At 41.0% G+C, this 22,387-nt stretch overlaps 2 protein-coding genes across 3 annotated transcripts in view; both read left to right on the top strand.

Annotated features, from left to right (window-relative positions):
* Positions 1-7,655, top strand: LOC132074841 (cuticle collagen 2C-like). Its single transcript, XM_059474877.1, has 3 exons — positions 1-69; positions 5,592-5,774; positions 7,236-7,655. Exons 1-3 carry the CDS (start codon positions 1-3, stop codon positions 7,653-7,655), a joined length of 672 nt encoding a protein of 223 aa, XP_059330860.1.
* Positions 7,646-22,387, top strand: part of TOLLIP (toll interacting protein) — a 25,081-nt gene continuing 10,339 nt past the window's right edge. For both annotated transcript variants that reach the window (XM_059473472.1, XM_059473473.1), the window contains exons 1-5: positions 7,646-7,796; positions 14,470-14,619; positions 16,583-16,765; positions 17,830-17,982; positions 19,872-19,962. In XM_059473472.1, coding sequence (XP_059329455.1) covers positions 7,764-7,796; positions 14,470-14,619; positions 16,583-16,765; positions 17,830-17,982; positions 19,872-19,962 — 610 coding nt within the window. In that variant the 5' untranslated portion in view covers positions 7,646-7,763. The remainder of the gene's footprint in view (positions 7,797-14,469; positions 14,620-16,582; positions 16,766-17,829; positions 17,983-19,871; positions 19,963-22,387) is intronic.

Below are 22,387 nucleotides of genomic sequence, written 5' to 3' on the forward strand. Positions count from 1 at the left end.
ATGTGCCAGGAAGTGCTACACGATGCTATAAGCAGCAGAAGGGAAGCCTTGAAAAGTGACTTGAAACAGGTATGTGAGCATATGTGTTACACTGATTTGTTATATCTGTGTGTCTTACAAACTTTTGCCTTCTTTACAGTTTATTAGAACTTTGGTTAAAGCCACACTTAGAGCAGCAATTCATTGCATATACAGTATGCATATTACATGTTGCAGTAAGTGCTGAAGACCATGACCAAAAGGACCTTTTGTCCTAAACACTGTCCATGGCCTCAGATAACTCTGCCCTTGAGCATGCAGAACTGTAACACTCAACAGGTGCATTAGTGCTGCCTTGTTTGGGAGGGGAGAGGTAGTGTGGAGAGATCAAACCATTTATTGAGATCATAGAACCTATAGAAACTGAACTTAAATCTTCAGCAAGTCTAAGAAGATGCCTATTTCTCTTGAGTTTAAAGCAATTAGCTTTAAACAAAAAGACAAATACCTCATTAGAAGTCTCCCTTGCAGGGAGAAATTAATTTCATCTTCAGTCACGTACTTACATGACTGAACACTAAGGTGGCACGTAATAATCAGTGAACAGAAGAAGGAGTTGGGAAATGCTTGGAATATTTAGCTACAGAAGTCGACTGGTCCAGTCCTGATGTTTAAGAATGCTCAAGCTGACTCAGTATCTAATTGCTTTACCTCAGCACTCATAACGACTTTGAAGTTTTTGGAAAGAGAGAAACAAGGTAAAAAGCTGCTGAATGTGCTGCATTTTCAGAGGTGCTGCACTCCTGCAGCTCCTATTGACTCCCCTGAGCCTGAACTAAGGCAGCTCTGCAGAGAAGCAAAACTGCTGTTCCTCCCTGGACAGAGCTCCAGACCCTCTTTGTACATGTGTGCTGGCTTCAGAGGAGTCTGAGGATCTGATCACAGAGTAACCAGAGCCAGTACATATAAAAAAACCTCACTGCAGGCACCAAGAGTACTTCTGTGCAACTTACCCTGTCCCCCAAAACCTGTCACATTCGGCAAGAAATACTCTGAAGGACAGATGGAAATAGTAAATTAGACTATTTAATCATTTGAAGATAATCTTTTCCAGAGGGAATATTGGCTACAGACTTTTAAGAAGATGGGACTTTAGGGCTGGGAAATGTTTCTATCATGTCAGTATGGTAAAAAAGTTAGTTCTGCATTGTTCGGAAAACAGCAGATTTCCTTGCAAGGTTTGTGATTAAACATCTAACAGAAAATAATTATTTTCTTGCAGGCAGTTAGGCACCAAAGAGTCCTCATATTATTCACTGTTAATTATAAAAACTAGTATCTATAAAACTGAAATGCCCACTAGGAGAAAGTATGCCATTTACCATGCAAAAATCCTTTTACACACAGAAAATTGGTGCCTCTTCTGTAAAAAATATCAGTTGGAAAGAGGAGAAAGCACATTGATCTGCATGCATATGATGTGATCACGGAGAATCAACAAAGCAGTTAAATGACAAAGGAGAAAAAATATACTTTGCTGGAAATCTGAGTAAATATTTCTATAATAATATTTCTGAGTTTCTATAAACTCATCTAAGCAGAAAAACAATGTTTGTTTGCCTGGGGATAGAGTGGGAATGAAAGAAATCCTGCCCGGAAATTCACTACTTAAGAATAAAGAAATTTGTGCCTACACAAAATATTAGATCAAATGGGAAACATATGAACAAAATTTGCTATGATTTGGAAGGCATCTGAAAAAATTTGGCTTGTTAGATTTATTCTAAAACAACATCCTTACCATTTGAAGGAAGTTGTCACTTCTCCTGCCATTTCCTCTTATTTTTCATTGTTTCTTCCCTTCTATGACTTAACTTATATTTTGGTGAGGAGAAATTTGGTGAGCAGCCAAAATCAATCCTTTCATTTTTCTATGCATTCATTTTATTTTCCCAGAGGAGAACAAAATAAGCAAAATAAATACATAGAAATGTGTACCACATATGAACAGGATGCTTTTGACATCTATTCATGGCCTGGCATGGTACTAGGTACAAATAAGGATATCATAACTGGGAATGCTGCAAATCCTACTATAGTGAGACTAGAATGATCAAATCTACATTGCTTTAGTCTTTTTTTTTTTTCAAATAATGACTTCTAACGTCTGTATTTTTTAAAATGAGGCAGCAGAGAATCCTCCTGTTTGAAAAATAATCTAGATTTTATAAGGCTAATTTGATTAAATAAAAAAGATGCGAAAATTTCATTTGCTAGACTTGTCTCTAGATAAGAGAGCAGCTTGTTTTTAAACAAACCAACAAACACATTGATTTATTCACAATTACTGTGGGTAGGTATTTTTGCCAATCAAACATAACAGGCATACATTGTATAACAACAAGAGCAGTTGAGAGGATGCAACTCAATAAAAACAAACAGGTCATCACACCTAGACAAGAATAATGAACTGAAGAAACATAAGATGAGGAGGAACAAGTTAAATAATTGCATGTCAGGAAGAGATTTGGATGTTTACCATGATATTGTGCTGCAAAAAAGGCAAACCCTTATTGCAATTTATAGTCCATATTCTAATCTACAAAACATTTAGCAATTCTTCATGTCTCCATGAAGCAGTCTGTAGAGAGCTGGACATCTGAGCTGGGATGAGACATGGCCAATTTTGGACACTTCATGGAAGGTATGGTCCTACTGGGAAAAAACCAGAGGAATAGAACAATAGTTATCAGGCTTCAGAAAGGTATATCTGAAGGAATTAGCATAGGTTTAATCTGACATTCCTCTGACATTCCTCTGAATAGCTGAACTTCAGAGAAAAGAAATCTAAGAGGTAAAACAATAGCAGCTTTCAAATATATAAAAGGTAATTTCAATAATAGGAACAAGTGGTTTTCTGTGTCTGCTGTGCATAGGACAGCAATATTTTGCTCTTCTAACTGTTTGCTCATATCTTTTGAAGTGCTGTCTGGAAATGGACCTGTTACCAAAGTAACACTAAATACAGTTTTGCACTGCTACAATTTCCCTGGTACATTAAAAGTACATTTAAAAAATACAATTTGGGGAAAGTATGGCAGAACTGGAGAAAAAAGGAGAAAGTCTTCATATAATTGTATATTTCTCTCTTCCTCTGAAGCAGCTGGTGTCTGAAATTGTTTTCAAAGAACCTTCTCTCACCTCTGTGCTGAATGAACCTACGGAAAAACCTTGCACAAACCTGATTTGAAATGAAATAACTCCCATTTTGGAATGAACTGTATGATGAAGATGTAGTTATAAAATAAATAATGATTCAGCTCTAACTTTCAATTTTGTCCTTATTAAGTTGCTCAACCAGGTGTTGAAGCCAATAGAATTTGCTTTTCCTCTGCTGGAAAGCTATTTTGAGTGCAGCGTGACTGAAGAATAGCCACTTATTAGCTGCCCAGCAGTGCTCTCGGCTTTGCTGCTAGAATCCCCCACAATTGCTCCAACAATGCTTTTGCCAATACTCGTCTGGCTCAATCAGCAGCTCTAACGCTGGAGTATGAAATTCTGCAGTGCTTGTGAGGGTGGTAAGCTGCCCGCTGTTTAACAGCTCTGCCTCATGGTGTGGTGTCAGGAGGGAGGCAGCGCTGATTTTGATCTTCAGTTTGTATTTGTTTCTCTCTTCAATTTATTCTCTTCTAGTCTCAGTGCAGGATAGATCCTGCACTATCCTGACTGAAATTCCTGGCTAATGTTGTTGTGTGCTGCTCCGGTGTTGCCATGTTTCATGCTGGAACTATCTTTCCTCTATGATGGGGGATGTAATTCTTCTGCATCCCAACTGGACTGTGAGGACTAATTAAAGTTTGCAATGCACTGTGAGTACCTTGTATACCATTGAAGTGGAAATTATTGTTTGTTACAGCCAGTCCAAACACCATCTGGGATTTCCATGTTCCTGTTTCAGCCCACTTGTACATTACCAAGCTTGATCTGGCACCATGAACAAAAGATTAGCATTGCAATCTCCAGTTCTGTGTTTGGTGCTGTGTCCAGCCCCCGTGTAAGTCTGCATACATCCCAAAAAGCTGTGCTCTGCACACCAGGACTCCAAGGGACTTTCTATAGCTGTAAACCTGAGACATCTCTTTCCTTTTCCTGCACTTGCAGTCTGGTGTGGGTTGGATCCACAAAGCAGTGGATCCCTTTGACCTTTTCCACTGTCATCTCTGCCCACAATTAACTTCAAGTCAGCTTGACAAGACTGTGTATGAAATGATGGTGGAATTGGGCTCTGCATCTCACAAAAGATGTTTTTCCCCATGAAAGAGAAGCGTCCCTTTGTGTGGCATCTGAAGTCCTATAGGGACATGGCAAAAAAAGGGCTGATACTGCCCAAGTATCAGCTCCAAGTAGTGGAAGTGACCCGGACCATTCCACAGTATTCTTGTATGTTCATAACACCTACAAAACTTAACCCAAAACCTGCCTTACCAGCTCACTGTGAGATCCTCTGCAGGGCCAGAAACAGACAAATCACAACTCTGATTTATTACTCTGCTTTTATGCACCAACACAGCTAAGAGTATATTTTAAAACCTTCTTGTGACTTCACTGTTTTTGTAATTCACAATAAACCAATGGGATTAAATGACTGTGGAAACTCTCCCAGTATCAAGACAGATACTCAAAATGGCATAAAACATAACCACTCAACACACTTGTGAGCTTTCCCTGGGGAAGAGAGGAAGTAACAAGGAGTTTGAAGTTTACTTCCTAACTGAAGGGTTCCGATAGGGGCCTTACCCAAAACACTGGGAGGCCTGACCTTCTGAAAAGTGCACTATTTTCACAGAGGTACAACTGTAGTTCTCTCACCACACTAATTGCTGCCATTTACATGTTTGAAGTGACATCTGACAGGTTTCAGGTGTCACCCCAATGCTGAGTGCTAAATAAACACGTAATGAAAGATGGACATTATCCACCTGAGCTTTGTATTCCATCACTTTCCCCGTAGCATCAGACTCTCCTCAGCCTTTGAAGTGTCCCTCCTGAATTTCTGAACAAGCTCAGAATTAATGTGGCAGGAATTCTGCTGCAACTGTTCCTCAGTGAGGGCAGCATCATGTGCATCACTCCTCTCCTCTGCCACCTTGAGACAGTGGTTTCTGATTTTATGAAGAAAAGCTTAGGTGCTATCTACACTTTCACATTCTGGAGTCAGCCTAGGGAGAAATGTCTATTTGATAACTTTCAAGCAATCCCACTATGTGATGCATATTTGTTTGCCTCCACACATCTACAACCAGCTGTCTGGTTTTAATCAATTTTTACCTAATGTCTTCAGAGATACAAGGCTATTAAAAATTCATAAAAAGAGGCAAATGGGCCTATCACAAATCTGAAGGGTAGATGGAGAACTGGGAACAACAGAGAAGAGACTCGAAATGAGAATGAAAAAATGATACAGGAAAAACTGATGTCTAAATGTTTATTACAAGATAAACGCAATTTATTGTCATTACAGCTTCTTTGATTACCTTTCAACCTTTTCTTAACGATGCCCATATGTTGCGAATAAGAGGGTTTTATGACTTTTGTTCTCTCACCTTTCCCAGGCCTTACATTCCCGCTTTAACGACTACGCCGACACCAGCCGCGCCGCCGCCGGTGTTTGCCCGCCCGTCGGCGGCGGTGGCCGGGGAAGGCGCCCCGCGGGCCCCGGTCGGAGGCCGCCTGTCGTTCCGGAGACGAGCGCCAGGTGGCGGTGCCGCCACTGCCGCGCCGCGTCCCGGCCACCGGCAGGCACCCCTTCAAGGACCGGGGGAAGCTTGTTTTAACAAGTCCTTCAAAAAATGCTTAAAATGGTGAATAAAGGTAAGTTATTAGATTCTATGCGGGTTTTCTGAGAACAACAATAAAACAGGAAAATAAAAAATGAAGTTAGAAAGTGGCAGCACCGTCAGGAAGGGACAATGCTTGCTTTAGTCACTGCGCACCTCTGTATGGGGAAAACAAATCTCAAGAATTTCTGAGTTAATGTTGCTATTTTTTTCTGTTGATACAAATTTCATAGAGGCAATAATGTCTTCTGTCTGATCTCTTTGAAATTATTGCAACTAGAGGAGGTCTTGGAATGAAATCCATGGTGAGTAAAACTGTAACTGCTCATGACTCACCAAAAACTAATTTCATAGCTTGTGTGGTTATAGATGTAAGAATACCAATGAAGCTTGTTAACACTCTTTTCCTTCCACCCTGCCCTTATGATGTCAAGACTGTAATGTCGCAAAATGTCAAGACTTTGTACCCACAGAGGAAGACTTGGGGTGATGGTTGAAGACAAACTGACCATGAGCCAGCAGTGTGTGCAAAGCCAACTGTGTCCTGGGCCACATCAAAAGGAGTGTAACCAGGAGGGTGAGGAATTGATTCTCACCCTTTACTTCACTCTTGTGAGACCCCACCTGGAGTACTGCACACACTTCTGGTGCTCCCAGCGTAAGGAGGACATGGAACTGTTGGAGCAAGTCAAAAGAAAGGTCATTAAATTATAAGGGGACTGAAGCACCTGCCCGTGGAGGCTGTTGAGCCTGGGAAGAAAATTTGAGGAGACCTAACAGCAACATTCTGGTCTCTGAAGAGGGCCCACAGGGAAGCTGGAGAGGGACTCCTTGTAAGGAGATGTAGTGACAGGACAAGGAGTAATGGGTACCAATTGGAAGAGTAGAAATTTACCCTAGACATCATTAAGAAATTCTTTACCATAGGCATGGTGAGGCATTGGAACAGGTTGCCCAGAGGTGTGGATGTCCCATCGCTGGCAGTGTTCAAGGCCAGGTTGGATGGAGCTCTGAGCAACCTGGTCTAGTGGGAGTCCCTGCTATGCCAGGAAGGGTGGAACCAGATGATCTTTAAGGCTCATTTCAACCCCACAACATTCTATGATTCTATGAAATAAAAAAATTAGGCTGTTCCCACTGCAAGAAAATGTTAGTGGAGAGTGGAGAGAAAAAAAAAAAAAAAGAAAGAAAAGCTGGTGCTATATTTGGAGCGTTCCTAATTGCACTGTTCTATTTCCAGATGCCAAAATCCGCGCTAGAATTTTAATTAAGGGCTAAAATTGTACAGCAGATCCTGACAACAGGAAACAGCCCTAACAACGGGAAACAGTTGTGTATTTAAATTGGATTTGAAATAATCAGATTTTATCTCCCGAAGCAGCACTTGGATGAATATTAAAGCTGCTTTTTGTTCTCGAGGGCTGCGCTCGATCAGCAAGCTCTGGGAAGCCGCTGGGGCCAGGCCAGGCAGTGATTCGTTCCCTGTCCCACACGGCCCCCACGGCAGGCAGAGGAGGCCGGAGAGCGCCCCGCGGTCCCGCACACCTCGCACTGCCCGCGGGGCGCCCCGGGCGTGCGGGAGCGGCGCCCCTGGCACAAGATGGCGGCCTGAGGCGCCGCGCCCGCCCCGCCTCCGCCGCAGCGCCGCGGCGCCCCCTACCGGCCGCGGCGCGCCCGCAGCGCCGCGCTCTGCTGCGGCGGCCGCAGCGCGGGACAGCGCACGCGCAGGACGGCTCCCCGCCCCTCCCGGTGCGTGCGGAGGCGCGTGCGCAAGAGGGCGCCGCTGCGCTGCCCCGGAGGCGGAGCCGGGCGCGTCAGGTGACGCGGGGCTGGCGCTGAGTGACGAGCGGCGGGACCGGGCTCGGGGCTGCGAGCGGCATCGGCGGCCTGGCGGGGCGGGAGGAGGAGGAGGAGGAAGGGTCTCGGCCGCGGCCCCGGCGAGGCGCCATGGCGACCACCGTCACCACCCAGCGGGGCCCGGTGAGTGCTGCGGGCGCGGCGCCGCCGCGGGGCCCGCTCAGGGCTGTCTCCTGCCACCGCTCGCCGCGCCGGGAGGGCGAGGCCCGGCTTGGAGACCCCGATGGGCCCGGCCGGCCTCTGCCAGCGCCGCTGTGCGAGGGAGGCTCCGTGACTCTCACTCTGCCCCAGCTCCGTCCGCGCCGGAGAGGGGAGAGGAAAAGCCCTCTTGTCTTCTCCGGGCTGCTGGGATGCGGGGGAGGGAAGTCTGCCTTGTCTCCCGGTTCCCCGCCGGCGAAGAGGCTTTGGGAAAGGGGAGGGGAAGTCCCTCCTAAGCTGCGCGGAGTCCTTGATGCGGCTCTCCTGGCCGTTCTTTGTCCAAAGGCCTTTCCAAGGAGGGAAATGCTCACACTGAACCGGAGCTGAAGGGCTTTCCCTTGGAAGCGGAGCGCAGCTCGCTGTGCTCGCGGCTCGGCGGGGCACGGTCGGGCCGCTGTCCCTGGAGCTGCCGCCTGAACGCTGGAACGGCGCATCCCGCGGAGGATGTAGGCGGGCGTGTTGGATGGGAGCTGAGCCCTCGTAAAACCAATGCACCAGCCTTCTGGGAGGTGCTGCTGACAGTTTATTGGGAATATGTTACTGTCTGGTTTTGCCCAGGGATAATCATACCTCACACCGGGATGCTCTACATAGGAGGTGTTACAACATCAGCTTTCGACAGATGTGCTATTCCTGTCTGTTCCTCCTGTCTGAAAGGATCTGGTAGTCATTGACAGCATGATAGTCAATGAGGAGTTTTTAAAAAGCAGTAACTTTACAGTGCTGTATTTTATTATGTAGGAACAGCTACATTAAAAAAGAAAATTAATGCAGCCTTATAGAAAGAACAGTGAGGTGAATTACTGCTAATCTTGAAAGACTGCACTGCTGGCACTTCTCTTATGACAGTAATATGATATGGTTGTCAATTTCATTCTTTAGAGTGCTTTATTTGTTTTATTTATCATAACTGCCGGGTCTTTCTTGAATGTTACTCTTCTACATGTCTTGTTCTAGAATTTCCCAGGTACTCCTGTATAATCTCTTGGGAATCTTGGGAATCCTAAACTTGACTGAAGCCTGACAAAAGGCATATGATAATTTATCTCATGCAGCTTTGGCTTTCTGTGCTTCAAGTTTTGGGGGTTTTTTAATGTGTTGCTGACATTGTACATGTTTTTCTTCCTTACCCACTTTAGAGATTTGAATGTTTTCAAATGAATGAATAAATTATGCAATATTGACCAGGCATTCACAGCTGGGGGTGTTGATATGGTACATTCCAGCCTTTCTTAATTCTTTTCAGAGAGGAAGATGATAAACTTCTACTAGTTTCTATATACGCAACTGCATTACAAATGAATAGCCACTAAATGGTGCTAAAGGATTGGGAACCACTTTTTTCTTTACTGCTGGAGAGAGCAGTTCAGTCTTTCTGTTTGAACAAGCAAGAAAATATTCAAGGTTGTTTCATGTGGGTAAGAAACTAAAGTGGGCTGTTGCCAGTCTTATTCCTGCACTCTCTAGTTTGTGATGCTGCTTGCTTGGTGTGTAATTAGAATTTCTTATTGCTGTTTAGTTTTTTAGATGAAACAGAATTCATCCTGTCTGTTACTTCAAATACTCTGCTAGAATATAGATATCTCTGACCCTTTTCAGGATGTTGTGGAATTAGCATATTTTCACTTTTGTAATCTTGTACGAACAAAAGAGTTTTTTAAATCTAAACTCTAGCTGAATATGTAAGGACTGCTAAGTGATACCTTTTACAAGTAGGAGTATTAATAAACAGTTTGACCAGGCTTTAGATTAAGACTGAGCTACCAAAACTTTATATTTGTGATTCCTTATCTAGCCAGTCATATCCAAAATTACTTTTCATGGTTGTTGTTCTCCATGATTATCCACCATTCTGGCAAATACATGAGGTCCTTCCAAATTAGATTAAGTACCAACCTGGGACTGCACAGACTTCTGCTCCTAATTTCCCTAATGGTCACTATTCTGACGACTAGTGACTCTGGTGAGTTTTTTTCTTGAGACTCTTCAAAACTTTTACAAGCCCTTGTGAAAAGTCCCTTTCCAGCTTTCTTGTAGGCTCCTTCAGGGACTGGAAGGTGCTCTGTGGTCTCCCTGGTGGCACCTTCACTTCTCCAGGCATAGACACAGATGTCATATGGACACTCATTCTGTCTTTTATTTTTAACTCATGCTTGTATACCAAACTTCCTGCCATACTTTGCAGGTATTTTTTACCCCTCCTTTTTTCATGTGAAATCTGCCTCATTTCAGTTTAATGATTGAGATCTCCTTTCTCTTTGTGTTGCATCTCAGAAGACAACCTAGGTCTGTTTTCTCAATGACCTCTTTGCAGATACCAGAAAGCTGCTACAAGGTGCATTCTAACTTTCTTCTCTTCTAAACAAGTCCTCAACCTGGCCTCACAAGTGCTCCAGCCCTTTTCATGGGCCTTCTTGGTACATCTTTGCTGGTGTCCCTGACGTTCATTGTTTTTCATGTTCTGCTGGGCCCCAAACGGTCACAGTGTTCCAGGTGTGGTCCAGCAATTGTTTCCTTTCCTCAGCTCACTGGTTGGGTTCTTGTTGATCCACTGCAGTTTTCTTGTAGAATTCATTGCTGCAAGTGTCCTCTGCTCATCCATGTTTTGCTTGCTCTCCACCTCTGTAGAGGTGCAGGCAGTCCTGACAGTTGTTCTCCAGTCTGTACCAGTGCCACAGATTTTTCTGGTCAAAGTCCAGGTCTTTGCCCTTGTTGAATTACATGCAATTCCTGCCAGTGAATTCTTCCATCTCTCTGGTTGGTCCTGTCCTCAAGTATACCAGTCATCCTCAAAACTGATAAGGATGCCTTTTCATATTTTGTTGCTGAGGAAAAATATTAGACACATAAGTTAGTTTCTGTACAGACTTCTGAACTGCTTCACTTTTAACCAACCTCCCGTGTCATTAACCACTGAACTTCAGCTTCTGAGCTCAGTGCTTCAGTCAGCTTTTCATCCACCCAGTAGTCCACCCAATTGGATTGTAATGATCCTGCTTTGATACCTTCTGCTCTTTTCCTTAGTCAGTTGTTCTTGTTTTTGAGAAGGCAGATGACTTGTCAGCTTTTTATTCTTCTATAGCCAGCCTTTACCAAGGCTTTTCCTAATCCGTGTTTGGCTTTTTCGCCTTCATATGTCAAGGAATGTCTTCCAGAAGCACTTGCTCCGTGAATTTCTGAGTGACTGAGGTGAAGCTGACCTGCTTGTGCTTCCTCAGGTCATCCTTCTTGCCCTTTGGAATGCTGGGTATGAGATTTGTCTTTCTCCTGATTCAGGGGAGTTTCTCTAATCTCCATGGCCTTTCAAAGATGTTAAAGAGCAGCCTTGAACAAATATCAGCTCTTTCAGGACGTCTGGATGCTTCCTATCTTGTACCAATTTTTTATTCAGTGTGCAAAGCATAGAATAATAGTTGAAAATTCTGTCATTAGCTTTTTCTTTCTTAAAAACAGTAAAGCCATTTAAAGGAGAATGGTCAGAAATTTTTGAATAGTAGGTGTTTAAAACTCTTTGATATTTTGAAGAAGTTTCATGTTAGACTTCCTTGGTAATTGCTAGTGTGGAAACCTTAATTATGGTTCCCTGAGTGTATTGTGTCTGGGGAAATGTTTCTGTAACACGGGGCTTTTGTGACTGTGTTTGGCTCTGTGTCCCTTTCCCTCCCTTACACAGGTGCTAACCAGTACTTGCACAATCAGTGAGTTGAAGGTTCTGACAGCTTAGCTCCCATTGCCTTTACCTCCAGCCCTTGTTTCCTCTGGTCAGGCTTTTACACTGACCCAATTTGCAACTCTCTGGCACCATTTCATGTTGCATAAGAAGTAGGAAGGTGAGACTGAGACAGCCCCATCCTCAGTTACGTCAAATAGCTGTAGAATATCACACCATGTTCAGTTTGAAAAAGTTGAGATGCAGTTTTTATACCTGCAGCATTCTACTGTGAAGATCCACAAAGCTATCTCTTAAGTGATTGTAGCAGATGGGAGGGGCAGTTATTCTATTTCTAGATAATCCGTACTTTTAACATGCAATGCTGTCAGTAAAGTTTATTAGAAAGTGATTATAAGGCAGGCTTATTTTTAATTTGTGTTCTGAATTGTAGTCCCATCCCTGTCCTGTTGCTAAATGGAATTAATTTTTTGTTCTGCAGCTAGTGACAGAACACACTTGAATTTCACATTCTTTCTGAAGTGCCATTAGAGGGAAGTCCTTTTGTTTCAAAGTAGTTGTGGAGTAGGATCAGTGGCTCAAACTTGTCATATATGTTTTCCTTGCTTTTGAAATAAAAACTGTGGTTGAATTCTAGTTATGTAACTTTGTATTTTTAATTAAAGTTGAGAAGTGGCAATTATGTGCCTGCTTTTAAATGCTTTGAGGAAGATGTAAATTGGCCTGTTTTCTTTACAGATAAATGATTGCATGACACTGATTTGTCTCCATCAATATGGTATGAGCTGATAATTAGTATAAGAACATATTGAGTAATGTATTTCCTTCAGTAAGCATCTATGAACCAAATCTTAGTCAGTACTGAATATATGAGTGTGTGCATATCCTCTTTGCCACTCTTCCCTTTTGGAGGGGTTTACCGCTCTGATCTTTTGCTAACTTAGTTAACAGTAGATGGTTTTAGTTTCTATGTATGTCAGCTCTGCAGTTCTAGGATAAGAGTGTGGCTTTGTGTGAGAGAATCAGCTTAGCTGCTGTAAGAAACTTTGGTCTCCTTCATGGACTTTTTCCCCTTTGGACTTGTTTGTTTATTTTATTCTAGAACAGATATTTGTTAAATTTTATGAAATAAAATTTCAAAAGTGAAAGATATTATTAGATTTCTGTTGTGAATGACTTCAGCTTTCCAATATCCAGGTGAAGATGGTGACAAAAGAGGCTATCCTGTTTTCTGGGAATTTGACAGAGGGAGCTTGCATAATATGGAAATGGGATTTCAGGGATGCAGCCGTCACTTCTGACTGTGGGAATGTTTATGATGTCTATTCCTAGAGGTGCTGACAGTACCAGATTGGACACTTCCAAAGGACCAGGGCTGGAGGGGGACCTGCTGTATTGTAAATCTCATTTCCTTGCTAATTCTGGGGCCATTTCAGATCTTGCCTAAATAGATTATGTTTTATTTTATTGTGATAGGTATTCCAGTGACAAAGCTGTTATAACACCATGTCTCATTGCCAGCCAAACTTAGATAAAGTTTCTTTTGTTATTAACTTCCAGCCCATTTTTTCTTTCTACTACTTAAAACTTCAGCTGCTTAGGTTTTTAATAAGAAAATTTAAAGATGCTTGTAAGCAAACCTGGTTCCCTTTTTATTCTACTTCCCAATAGCCCAGCAGCAGGCATTCAGTGCTTCCTCCTGAACTTTTCAGATAAACTTCCTTTCTGGCATGTGTCACCTACTGTTGCCAGGATCCTGAGGCTCTCAGATAATCTTACAAAATAGTCATACATGTGATTTGGCAAGAGCTGCAATTTCTGTCTCCAAGCTGCAATGTTGACATGCAAATGCTGTGTGATCTTGAAAAGCTGTGTCCTCAAGGCCTGTTCGCTTCTTAAATTATGTTCTGTAGGCACGCATCTGCCAGATACATGATTGAGTAATCCTGTTTGGGATTGCAACATGAGAATTGTGTTGTCTTTTGTCTTCATCAGCTAGACAGTTATGTATTAAATATGTCATCCACTCTGTAGACAGCAGAAATGAATACAGCTTAATTATAAATTTTCTATGACACTTTTTCCCTTTTAAAATTTTATTATAGCTATTTTTTATTTTAAAATGAAAATCTCTCTACATGTATTTGAATTTATAATGTTCACGGAGTGTTTAAAACCTAGAAACAACCTGAGTTGTTGAATTGACAAGTGATGGGTAGAAACTTTCCCTTTATACTGTAAAGCTAACAGAAAATCCACAGGGACTGCTGATTCATATTGACTCATGTAACAAAAGTTCCTTACTACTACTTTTTGTCCCTGGCTCATTTTCATGATAGACTAGATTTTTAATTCCCACATTGTTCTTTTGAATGTGGTGGAGTTTTGTCACCAAGGTTAGTTGCAGGGTGGCTGTGTTTAACACTGGAAAAGTGTTAGGACATCTTTATTGTGTTGCAGAATTTGGTCCATAGGAAATCCTGTTTTACAGTCTGTCTTGAAGGTGACTGTGGAAGTGACCTTTCAGATGAAAGCACTGTGCTGTGTCTTGGTACAGGAGCAATTGGACACAATGTGGGTGATGAATAATTGAAAGAACTGGATGCCATCAGATATCGTATATGAATATGTTGTAAAACTTGGTGGTTCTGACTTTTGTATGGACTGCTTAAATGTTTAGTTGCAGAGCAGCTTTGGCTCTCTGTCCTACTTTTTTTCAGAGGCTTATTTTGGAAATTACTGTTTCTGAAAAGAACATTTGCTACATGAGTTGGCAGTTTTGTCATTTAATTAGTTCTTTGTTCATGCTGTCAAAACAAGACTAAATTCTCCTTAATCTGTTACACTTTGACTTATATTCATCTCTTCATCTCTTTCCTATTATAAAAGTTTAAAGTCTTCTTTTTTTCCTTCTCTTTCTTTTTTAAGGTATTTGTTGGTGAGCTTCCTCAAGACTTTCTTCGCATTACCCCAACCCAGCAGCAACAGCAAATCCAGCTGGATGCCCAGGCAGCTCAGCAGCTGCAGTATGGAGGAGCAATGGGTACAGTAGGAAGACTCAGTATTACTGTAGTACAGGTAAAAATTATGTCATCTTTGTGCAATTAAGTAATTTTAAATAATTAATGCAATTTTTAAAATTGGTGGATACAAAAAGATTTTGTGTTGGAATTTGAGTTACTAAGTTACATGTAAATGGGTAGTAATTCTTAAAGGTTTTGTAGCTTCATTTTTCTGTACATCAGCATTTTGTCCAGTTTCATGTTTCATTGCTGCCTGATGCAGCAATTTCCTGTAAACCTTGCTATTATAGCACATAATCAAATGAACTCATGAGGATTTTTGCAGTGAACAGGTTTCTCTGAAAACTTCTATTCAGAGGCTTCTTGTAGTTCCGGCACTTAATATTGGAAGACATTAGTAATTTTGAGGATATTATAGGGAATTGCAGTTCCCTTATGTGTTGTTCCACATCCTTCTCCTCAAAACTGTTCTTCAGCTAGTTGGTCCAAAGTCTTATTGTCACATATATTGTTTTTCCTTTGTTGATTTTTGAGATTCCTGTCTGCACACTTCTCTTGGCCTGTTAAGGTCCTTCTGCATGGCAGTACAACAGACAAGAAATACTCTTCTCTGCCTAGGAATTTATGCAGGAATGCTATGGAATCTTGGCTGCAAATTGAGACATGTTGCATTCTGGATATGATACTTGCTGTGATATAGTTAATCTGTAGAAGATGAAAATCTGGTTGAAGTGTACTGTATTTAAATGTGTTGATAAAGTATATCAAACAGCATGCCTTAATTCTGTTACTAATAAACTGATGGAAGATCAGAAAAAGTTTCTGGGGGGGCAATTTGCTGCTTTTTTTTTCCTTGTAGATATTTAGGTGTGGTGGTGAGTTTGTCTAAGCACAGCTGATTATCACCTTTTTCTGATGAAGGTTTGATAATCTGTCTAATCCCACAAATCGAGAATATAGATGGTGCTTCATTTGGATGCCAGCTTTCTTCTTTTAAGTCCACATTTACAATAAACAGTTTGAGACCTTTCTTGCCAGCTCTAATGTATGAATTGATGAACCAGCATGTTTCCTGAAGGAGAAAAGGGCTTTCCAAGCCTGAAGTGCAGCCTTTGTGATAAATGTTACACAGTGCACAGCCTCAACTGTTGTGAGTTCTGTAAACATCTTCTAGGTGAGAGATGCCCTGGGACACCATGTTTTGTCACTTGTCTTACTATAAAAGGAACCATGGGCTGCTTAGTATAGGTCAGAGAAGCAGCACATGCAAAAAGCCCAACTTCTGCTTGAGCACAGCTGTGCTGCAGTACTCAGTGTTGTGTTCAGGACTGTCATCAACTTGTTTTGTTCTGTTCTTCTGATGTCACAGCAAAAGAATGTTGGATCTGTTCTGATTCTATACAGCATCTGTTTTTATAGTGATGTTAGGCCTTAAGTTGTCCACTGAATTAACTACTATTAAATTCACATGCTGAGATAAGTGTGTAATCACTTTGAAACCTATGATCTACTATGACTAGTGTACCTCAATTGAACTGCTTTTGCAGGTTGTGCTTTTGGATTGTGTGATATTCTTGAAGGTACTGGATTTCTGTAATTCATCCTTTAAAAGAACTGAAGTGAAAGAGGACAGGCTACCTACAGCATTACACCTGTGATTGTATGGTGGAGATGAGATACCCAGGGAAAAATTGAACTTGTTACAATGTCCTTGTAATCATGTATTTTGTAGTTTGGTATGAAGTGATTTATTTTAGCTACAGTGAAATGTGTATTTTCTGCAATAAACAGGCTAAAAAGATGTTCCCTTTTCAAGGTCTCCCAGACACTTACTGGTGTTACTGGTTTATGTTTTAATCTAAATGCTGTTTTTCTTTATCTTTTAAACTCTTTTCTCTCTGTCACAGAATTTAATCTAGTCCTTTCTTCAGCATTTGGTTCTTACTGTGAACTAATAGTAATTAACTTCTCAAGTTAATGTCAGTATTATACACTTCCCACATTTCTCTTCTTTTCAGGCCAAACTGGCAAAGAATTACGGAATGACGCGCATGGATCCGTATTGCCGAATACGGCTGGGATACGCTGTGTATGAAACTCCAACAGCGCATAATGGAGCCAAGAACCCCCGCTGGAACAAAGTTATTCAGTGCACTGTTCCCCCGGGCGTGGACTCCTTTTATCTAGAGATATTTGATGAGGTCAGAACTGCTATATATTTTTTCTACCTCTCCCCATCTCCGGTTTGGACTGAGGTTTGGTTAAAACCTTGCAAAAAAAGGAATGCGTTGTCACGGACAGTTCCTTAGCCATGTTCTTTGGAAGATAATAAAAATATTTTCACAATTCCAGAAGCAGCAATTCACAAGTCTTTGCTCTTCCCCAAGAATGTCAGAACTGTTACTTTTCTTTGGTAGTTGATAAAGTGGCAGTAGCAGGCTTGCCTACAAGGGAGGAGAAGCAAAAGATGTCTGAGTGCTATTTAAGCTACTTTTGGCTATCAAAATGCCCTGCAGCTTTGTGTCCTTTACTGTCCCTATTAAAAATAGCTGTTGTACAATGCTGTTTTGCTTGAAAATTCTTCGGTGCTGTTCTGTCCTAGGAAGAGCTTAGTAGTTTTCCCAAGCTTGGAATTGCTGAGAATAAAACTGTCAACTACAGACTGTGTGTCATCACTAGAATTTATTAGGAGAAACTAAGAGGCTACAGCTAAGGCTTAAGTCATGGTTTGCCTGTTTTTTTGCTGCCTCTCTCACTGTATGTAGTAAAGCATGACAGTGCAGCAGCCATGTGATCATTACACAAGTGACGATTTTGGGTGCTGCTTTGAGGGCTTAGCTGATTGGTTCAAGTGTGTTTCATTGCTGCAACAGGGGGTCAGTTCAGTACTTCTATCTGCTGGAGTTCACAGGCTATCATAGTAAACAGAAGATGTTTATGTTCATGTAATGGCCTCTGATGTGATGTTAGGAGATTCACACAGCCTATGATGATATTAGGATGCTGTATTTCTAGAGTTCTGCTTCAGGTTTTCAGTTTCGTGCTATTAAATATCTGCAATCAATCTATAATCCCACTTAAAGTGTCCTTCATCCTTGTTGGAAAGGAGATGGCCAAAATATTTATTGACACTTCAGTAGTTTTAAAGGGAATAAAATGAACAAAGTTAGTAGCAAAAAACTGAAGTGTTAGTCAAGGATAATTTTAAGTTTGGGGTTTCTTTCAGGACAATTAATTTGGTAATATTTTTCAAATTATATTTCAGAGAGCCTTTTCAATGGATGACCGCATTGCTTGGACACACATTACAATTCCTGAGTCTCTGAAACAAGGAAATGTGGAAGATGAATGGTATAGCTTGAGTGGAAGGCAAGGTGATGACAAGGAAGGAATGATTAATCTGGTTATGTCATACACGGTAAGCCGAATTTGGGGTGGGAAGGGAGAGAAGCTTCTTAAGTAGTGGGAGGGAGATATTTTAGACTGAAGTAGATCTGTTGTACCATACTGGGTGTTTGTGTGTGTTGGCATTTAAAATAATTATACCTAACTCTGGGAATAGCAGTCAAAAATATTTGTAAAGACAAAAAATACTTCGTGGTAAGGTGGCAAATGGGTATTTATCTTGTTTTGCAATTACCAAAATTCAGCTTATTCATGTTGTTGAGTAGTACACTGAGAGCAGGTAGCTGGGTGTGCAGCTGCAGTGAGAGCTGCAGGTTGTGCCCTGGCTGAGGGACATGGTGGGAGCCTCAGGAAAGGACCATGACACGGTGCTGACCCTTTGCACCACAAAGGGCACAGGGACCTGTGGCACTGGCCAGGAGACTGGACACTGGGGCACAGCAGGAGCTGGTGAGTCAGCAGGAAGACCCCAGACTGTCTGGGTGCACAGACTGTGAGGGTGTAAAACCCAGGGCTTGCTTTGTTGGGGGTCCGTCCCTGGAGGCACCAGCTTGAGCTGTTTCTGTGTCACTGCACCATGATTAAATTACTTTAAGGATCCAGACGTCTGAGACACTGCTGGGGGAAACCCAGGGCTGAGCTGATAAGGAAACCCTGTCTGACTGTGAGTGTGGGGTGTGCAGGAAGCCAAGAGGGGCTCCCCTGAGGTCACTGGAGGCACCCACTGCAAAGAGGCCTTGGTCTCAGCAGTTACAGACTGGAGTGGGTGCCAGAGTGGCTCCCAGATGGTCAGACAGGAAAGTTTGCTTAGAACTGTGCTACTATATGCATAAAAAAGAAATCCTCAGCTAAATGGTCCATTGTCATTTCTAACTTAATAATAATATTTTTTTTTAAACTTTGTGGAATCTAACAATAAATTTCCCCCCTAAATCTTTAAAAATTCATGTCAGTTTAAAAGCATAAAAATGGAAACTCTTCTCCGTCTTAGGTGTTTCTTGGGTAGTTTGAATGCTCTTTGAGATGACATTGTTTTTCACTTCCTTTCTTGTTCATTTGGTGCTACTGGTCATGAACTGCAGACCTCCACTGGTTTGTTTGCAGCTCCTGGAGTGTTCTCACCTGTCACCTTTGTTTCAAGTACCTGTTGGATAATGTGTAGCACGTGCAGCCCTGAATGCTTCCTACTGCACTTGTATGTCATCAGAAGTTCCACGCTGCTGTTCAGTGCACAGCTGGGAACAGATATTCCCTGCTGCTTGCAATTCACATTCTGCCCCAGATCTGAACAGTTGTTTCATTACTCCAGGGAGAAAAGAGTTAATAATTAACCCTAAAAACTGTCTCCCTGTGAATGTCCTGTTCATAATAGTCAATATTCTCGAGGATCAAACTGAACTGAAATATAACTGAAGTTATTGTGGTAGTAAAAGGGAATGGAGTTAATTTGATATTTTGTTTAATGCACTGGTTTACCTCAAAAATAATTTATTTAAAATCAAAATTTGCTTCAAGGAGCAGTGTACTGCTTTTAAAAACAAAAAATAAAAATCAGATAATCAGATTTTGTCTAATATTTATGATTAATATGTTGTATATTCATTTCATAAGACTAAGGCATGAAAGCTGATTAAACCTGTATTTTAAAATAATGCATTTTGATAACAACATTTCATCACTTCTGAAAGGCAGGTTTGATATGATGTGTGTTTATTGATTCATGGGCAAATAAATTGTCATTTGAAAGATGGTAGTTCCGTTAGTTTGCCAGAGATTTGCTTATAGTCTTATTGTACTGTTGAACATGGATTTGCAATGTGATGACTTATTTGCAAACACTTTTAATTGCTGGCTTTTTTGGCCCTTTCCTGAGTTGTTCTAATCTGTGCCTTTTCTGTCAAGTCTTTGCCAGCTGCCATGATGATGCAGCCCCAGCCAGTGGTCCTGATGCCCACTGTATATCAGCAAGGAGTTGGATATGTGCCTATAGCAGGTATGTTTTCTCTACTTGATGACTATGAACCTTCCAGATGAAGGGTGTTGCAGAAATAAATACCAAATTACTCCTGTTTTTTCAGAATGTAAAAGAAGCTATAAACGATTTTCCCTTAACCACTTTTCCCATTATATATGTTTATGAGAAGAGGGAACAAATTAAGTACAGGTCTGCCTTCAGTCTTGTACCCTGTTTAATAGAGCTGCATGAGTTTGATTAAATGGGTTAAATGTCTGTCAAGTTGAGAAGGCTTCTCTTTTTGAGTATTTATTTTATACTTCAATCAGGTCTCTGAATAGCTGTCTAGCAGGCTGCACTGCAAGTTTTGCTTACTTAAATGGTGGCAAGCCATGTCTGAAGATGGAGGCACTTCAAAAAGTCCCTCAAATGAATTGTGCCGTCAGAGCTGCAGCTTCTGTAGCCCACAATGGGATTAATTTTTCTGTGGTCCTTGAAGATGCTTTGTTGTAAGGGAACTCTCTATACAACATGTAGAGTATTCACAGCTCAGTGAATGAGAAATGTTAAGGAGCTCTGAGATAGCTCTTTTTTATGTGTTTACATAACTACAGCAGGTTTTGTCAGTCCTTTTGGTTGATTTAAAGAGAGTTTTGGACTTGTAGAAAAAGATATGTTAACTTCTGTTTTGTAATTTTTCTGTCAAAGATGAAAAGCTTAAAGTGTGTAAATAAGTTTGAATTTGTCCTGCTCACTTACGGCTCTTAAAATTCCCAGTTTATTCTATGACTATCTATTCAGTAGTATGTGTACTTTTCAGGGAAAGTAAGAGATAAATTCACATATATTTAACTTATGATAGTGTCCTTGGGACATAATTAAAGTGCTAAGGGATGACACAACAGATACATGTATTGTATTTTTCTTCTTTAAGACTAGGAGATGATTGAATTTAAAATGACTAGGAGATGATTGAATTTAAAATTCCATTCACTGTAAAAACAAACCTCATCAACAGAAGACTAGGTATGTAAGCTAGGAATCGTACCTCCCGTTTCATTTTTACAGAGTTAAGTTAGAACAAAATAGGGAAAAGTTGGGCTGCATGCTTTATTCCCTAATGAAAACTTGCAGTTTGGTTCATATTAGGTCTTTTTTATCTCTGCAGCTTAACTGTCAGATTTTAAGTCTTGCCAGTGAAGTGCTTTGAACTGGAGTGCACTTTCCAAAGTGTGATTCTGTTGTGGTAAACCAGACCTTCTGTAGTGAACTTCAAACACAGTCATCTTGTTTAAAGATCTGATAGAAAGTGCTAAAAAATTTGTTGAATAGATCAAAATGAGAATATTCATATTACAAAATTTCCGTGCCAGAGTATAAACAGAAGACTTGAAGCAGAGAATAGTTTCCCGTATAATTGAAATTAGACATAGAACTGAACAGATAAAACTTACAGAAGACCTTCAGACTTCCTATTCAAGTACTGGATGTTCAAATCATGATGTTCTGTAAATTATTTATCTTGAGAATATTTTCTATTTGGACAAGTGAAGAAATAACTAATAATTTGCAAATGATAGTAAGTCTTACCTTTTAGCAGCTAAGAATTTGGGGTCTCTGTGTAGAGCATTGCCCTTCTACCAAGATCCAGCATTTTTGTTCTAGTTCTGCTATAATACTGTTCTGTGTTCAAAATTTTTCCTGCATCTGTGACTTGTATTTTTAAAGCATTGCAAAGTTTCACCCCTGGATTTGAACTCTTCTTTTGTTCTGGGAAAGCTCGAGTGTACTTCCTTGACTTCATAAATGCCAGACTTTTTACAAGCCACCTCTTACCTACATTTGATATTTTTTACTCTCTTTAAATATTACTGTGCTTTGTGTTTGCCGTTCTAGAATTTCTGTGGACATCATCAAAATTTCCCAAAGCACTGTGAGTTCCAAAGCTTTGACTTACTCACTAATCAATGACCCACTCATAATAATTAGATGGATGTTTAGGAAAGTGACTTGGCTGCAGAATACTTTTGCTGTTTCATACATTTAATGGCTTAATAAAAGTAATTTCAAATTATAAAAGGAAACATTAGTGCATCTTAGAAGACTTCTTGGAGTGTTTTGAAATACCTTCTGTATATTGAACTAGATGCTCCAATTGAATTCCATAAACTCTTTGAGAAAGGTGCATGGAAGATGCTGGCCTTCCTTGGACAACTGAACTGTGTGTGTCTTCTGGGCCCACTGTGTTTGCACATTTCCTTTGTAACACTGTACAGTGTTTGCTCTCTTCCTTTTGAGACTGCTTCAGGAAGGGAAATGGACGTCGATGTGCTCCTGCTTGAAATATTTGTAGTTCAGGTTTTTTACCTGAGCAGCTAAATTAATGTAGTCAGTAAACTAGTTCTATTTTTCCTTCTGAAGAGTGGAAGAGCATCATTGAATAGTTTATTATATTTGAAATGAA

Source organism: Ammospiza nelsoni, chromosome 6 (assembly GCF_027579445.1).
Source record: "Ammospiza nelsoni isolate bAmmNel1 chromosome 6, bAmmNel1.pri, whole genome shotgun sequence".
Taxonomy (NCBI): Eukaryota; Metazoa; Chordata; class Aves; order Passeriformes; family Passerellidae; genus Ammospiza; species Ammospiza nelsoni.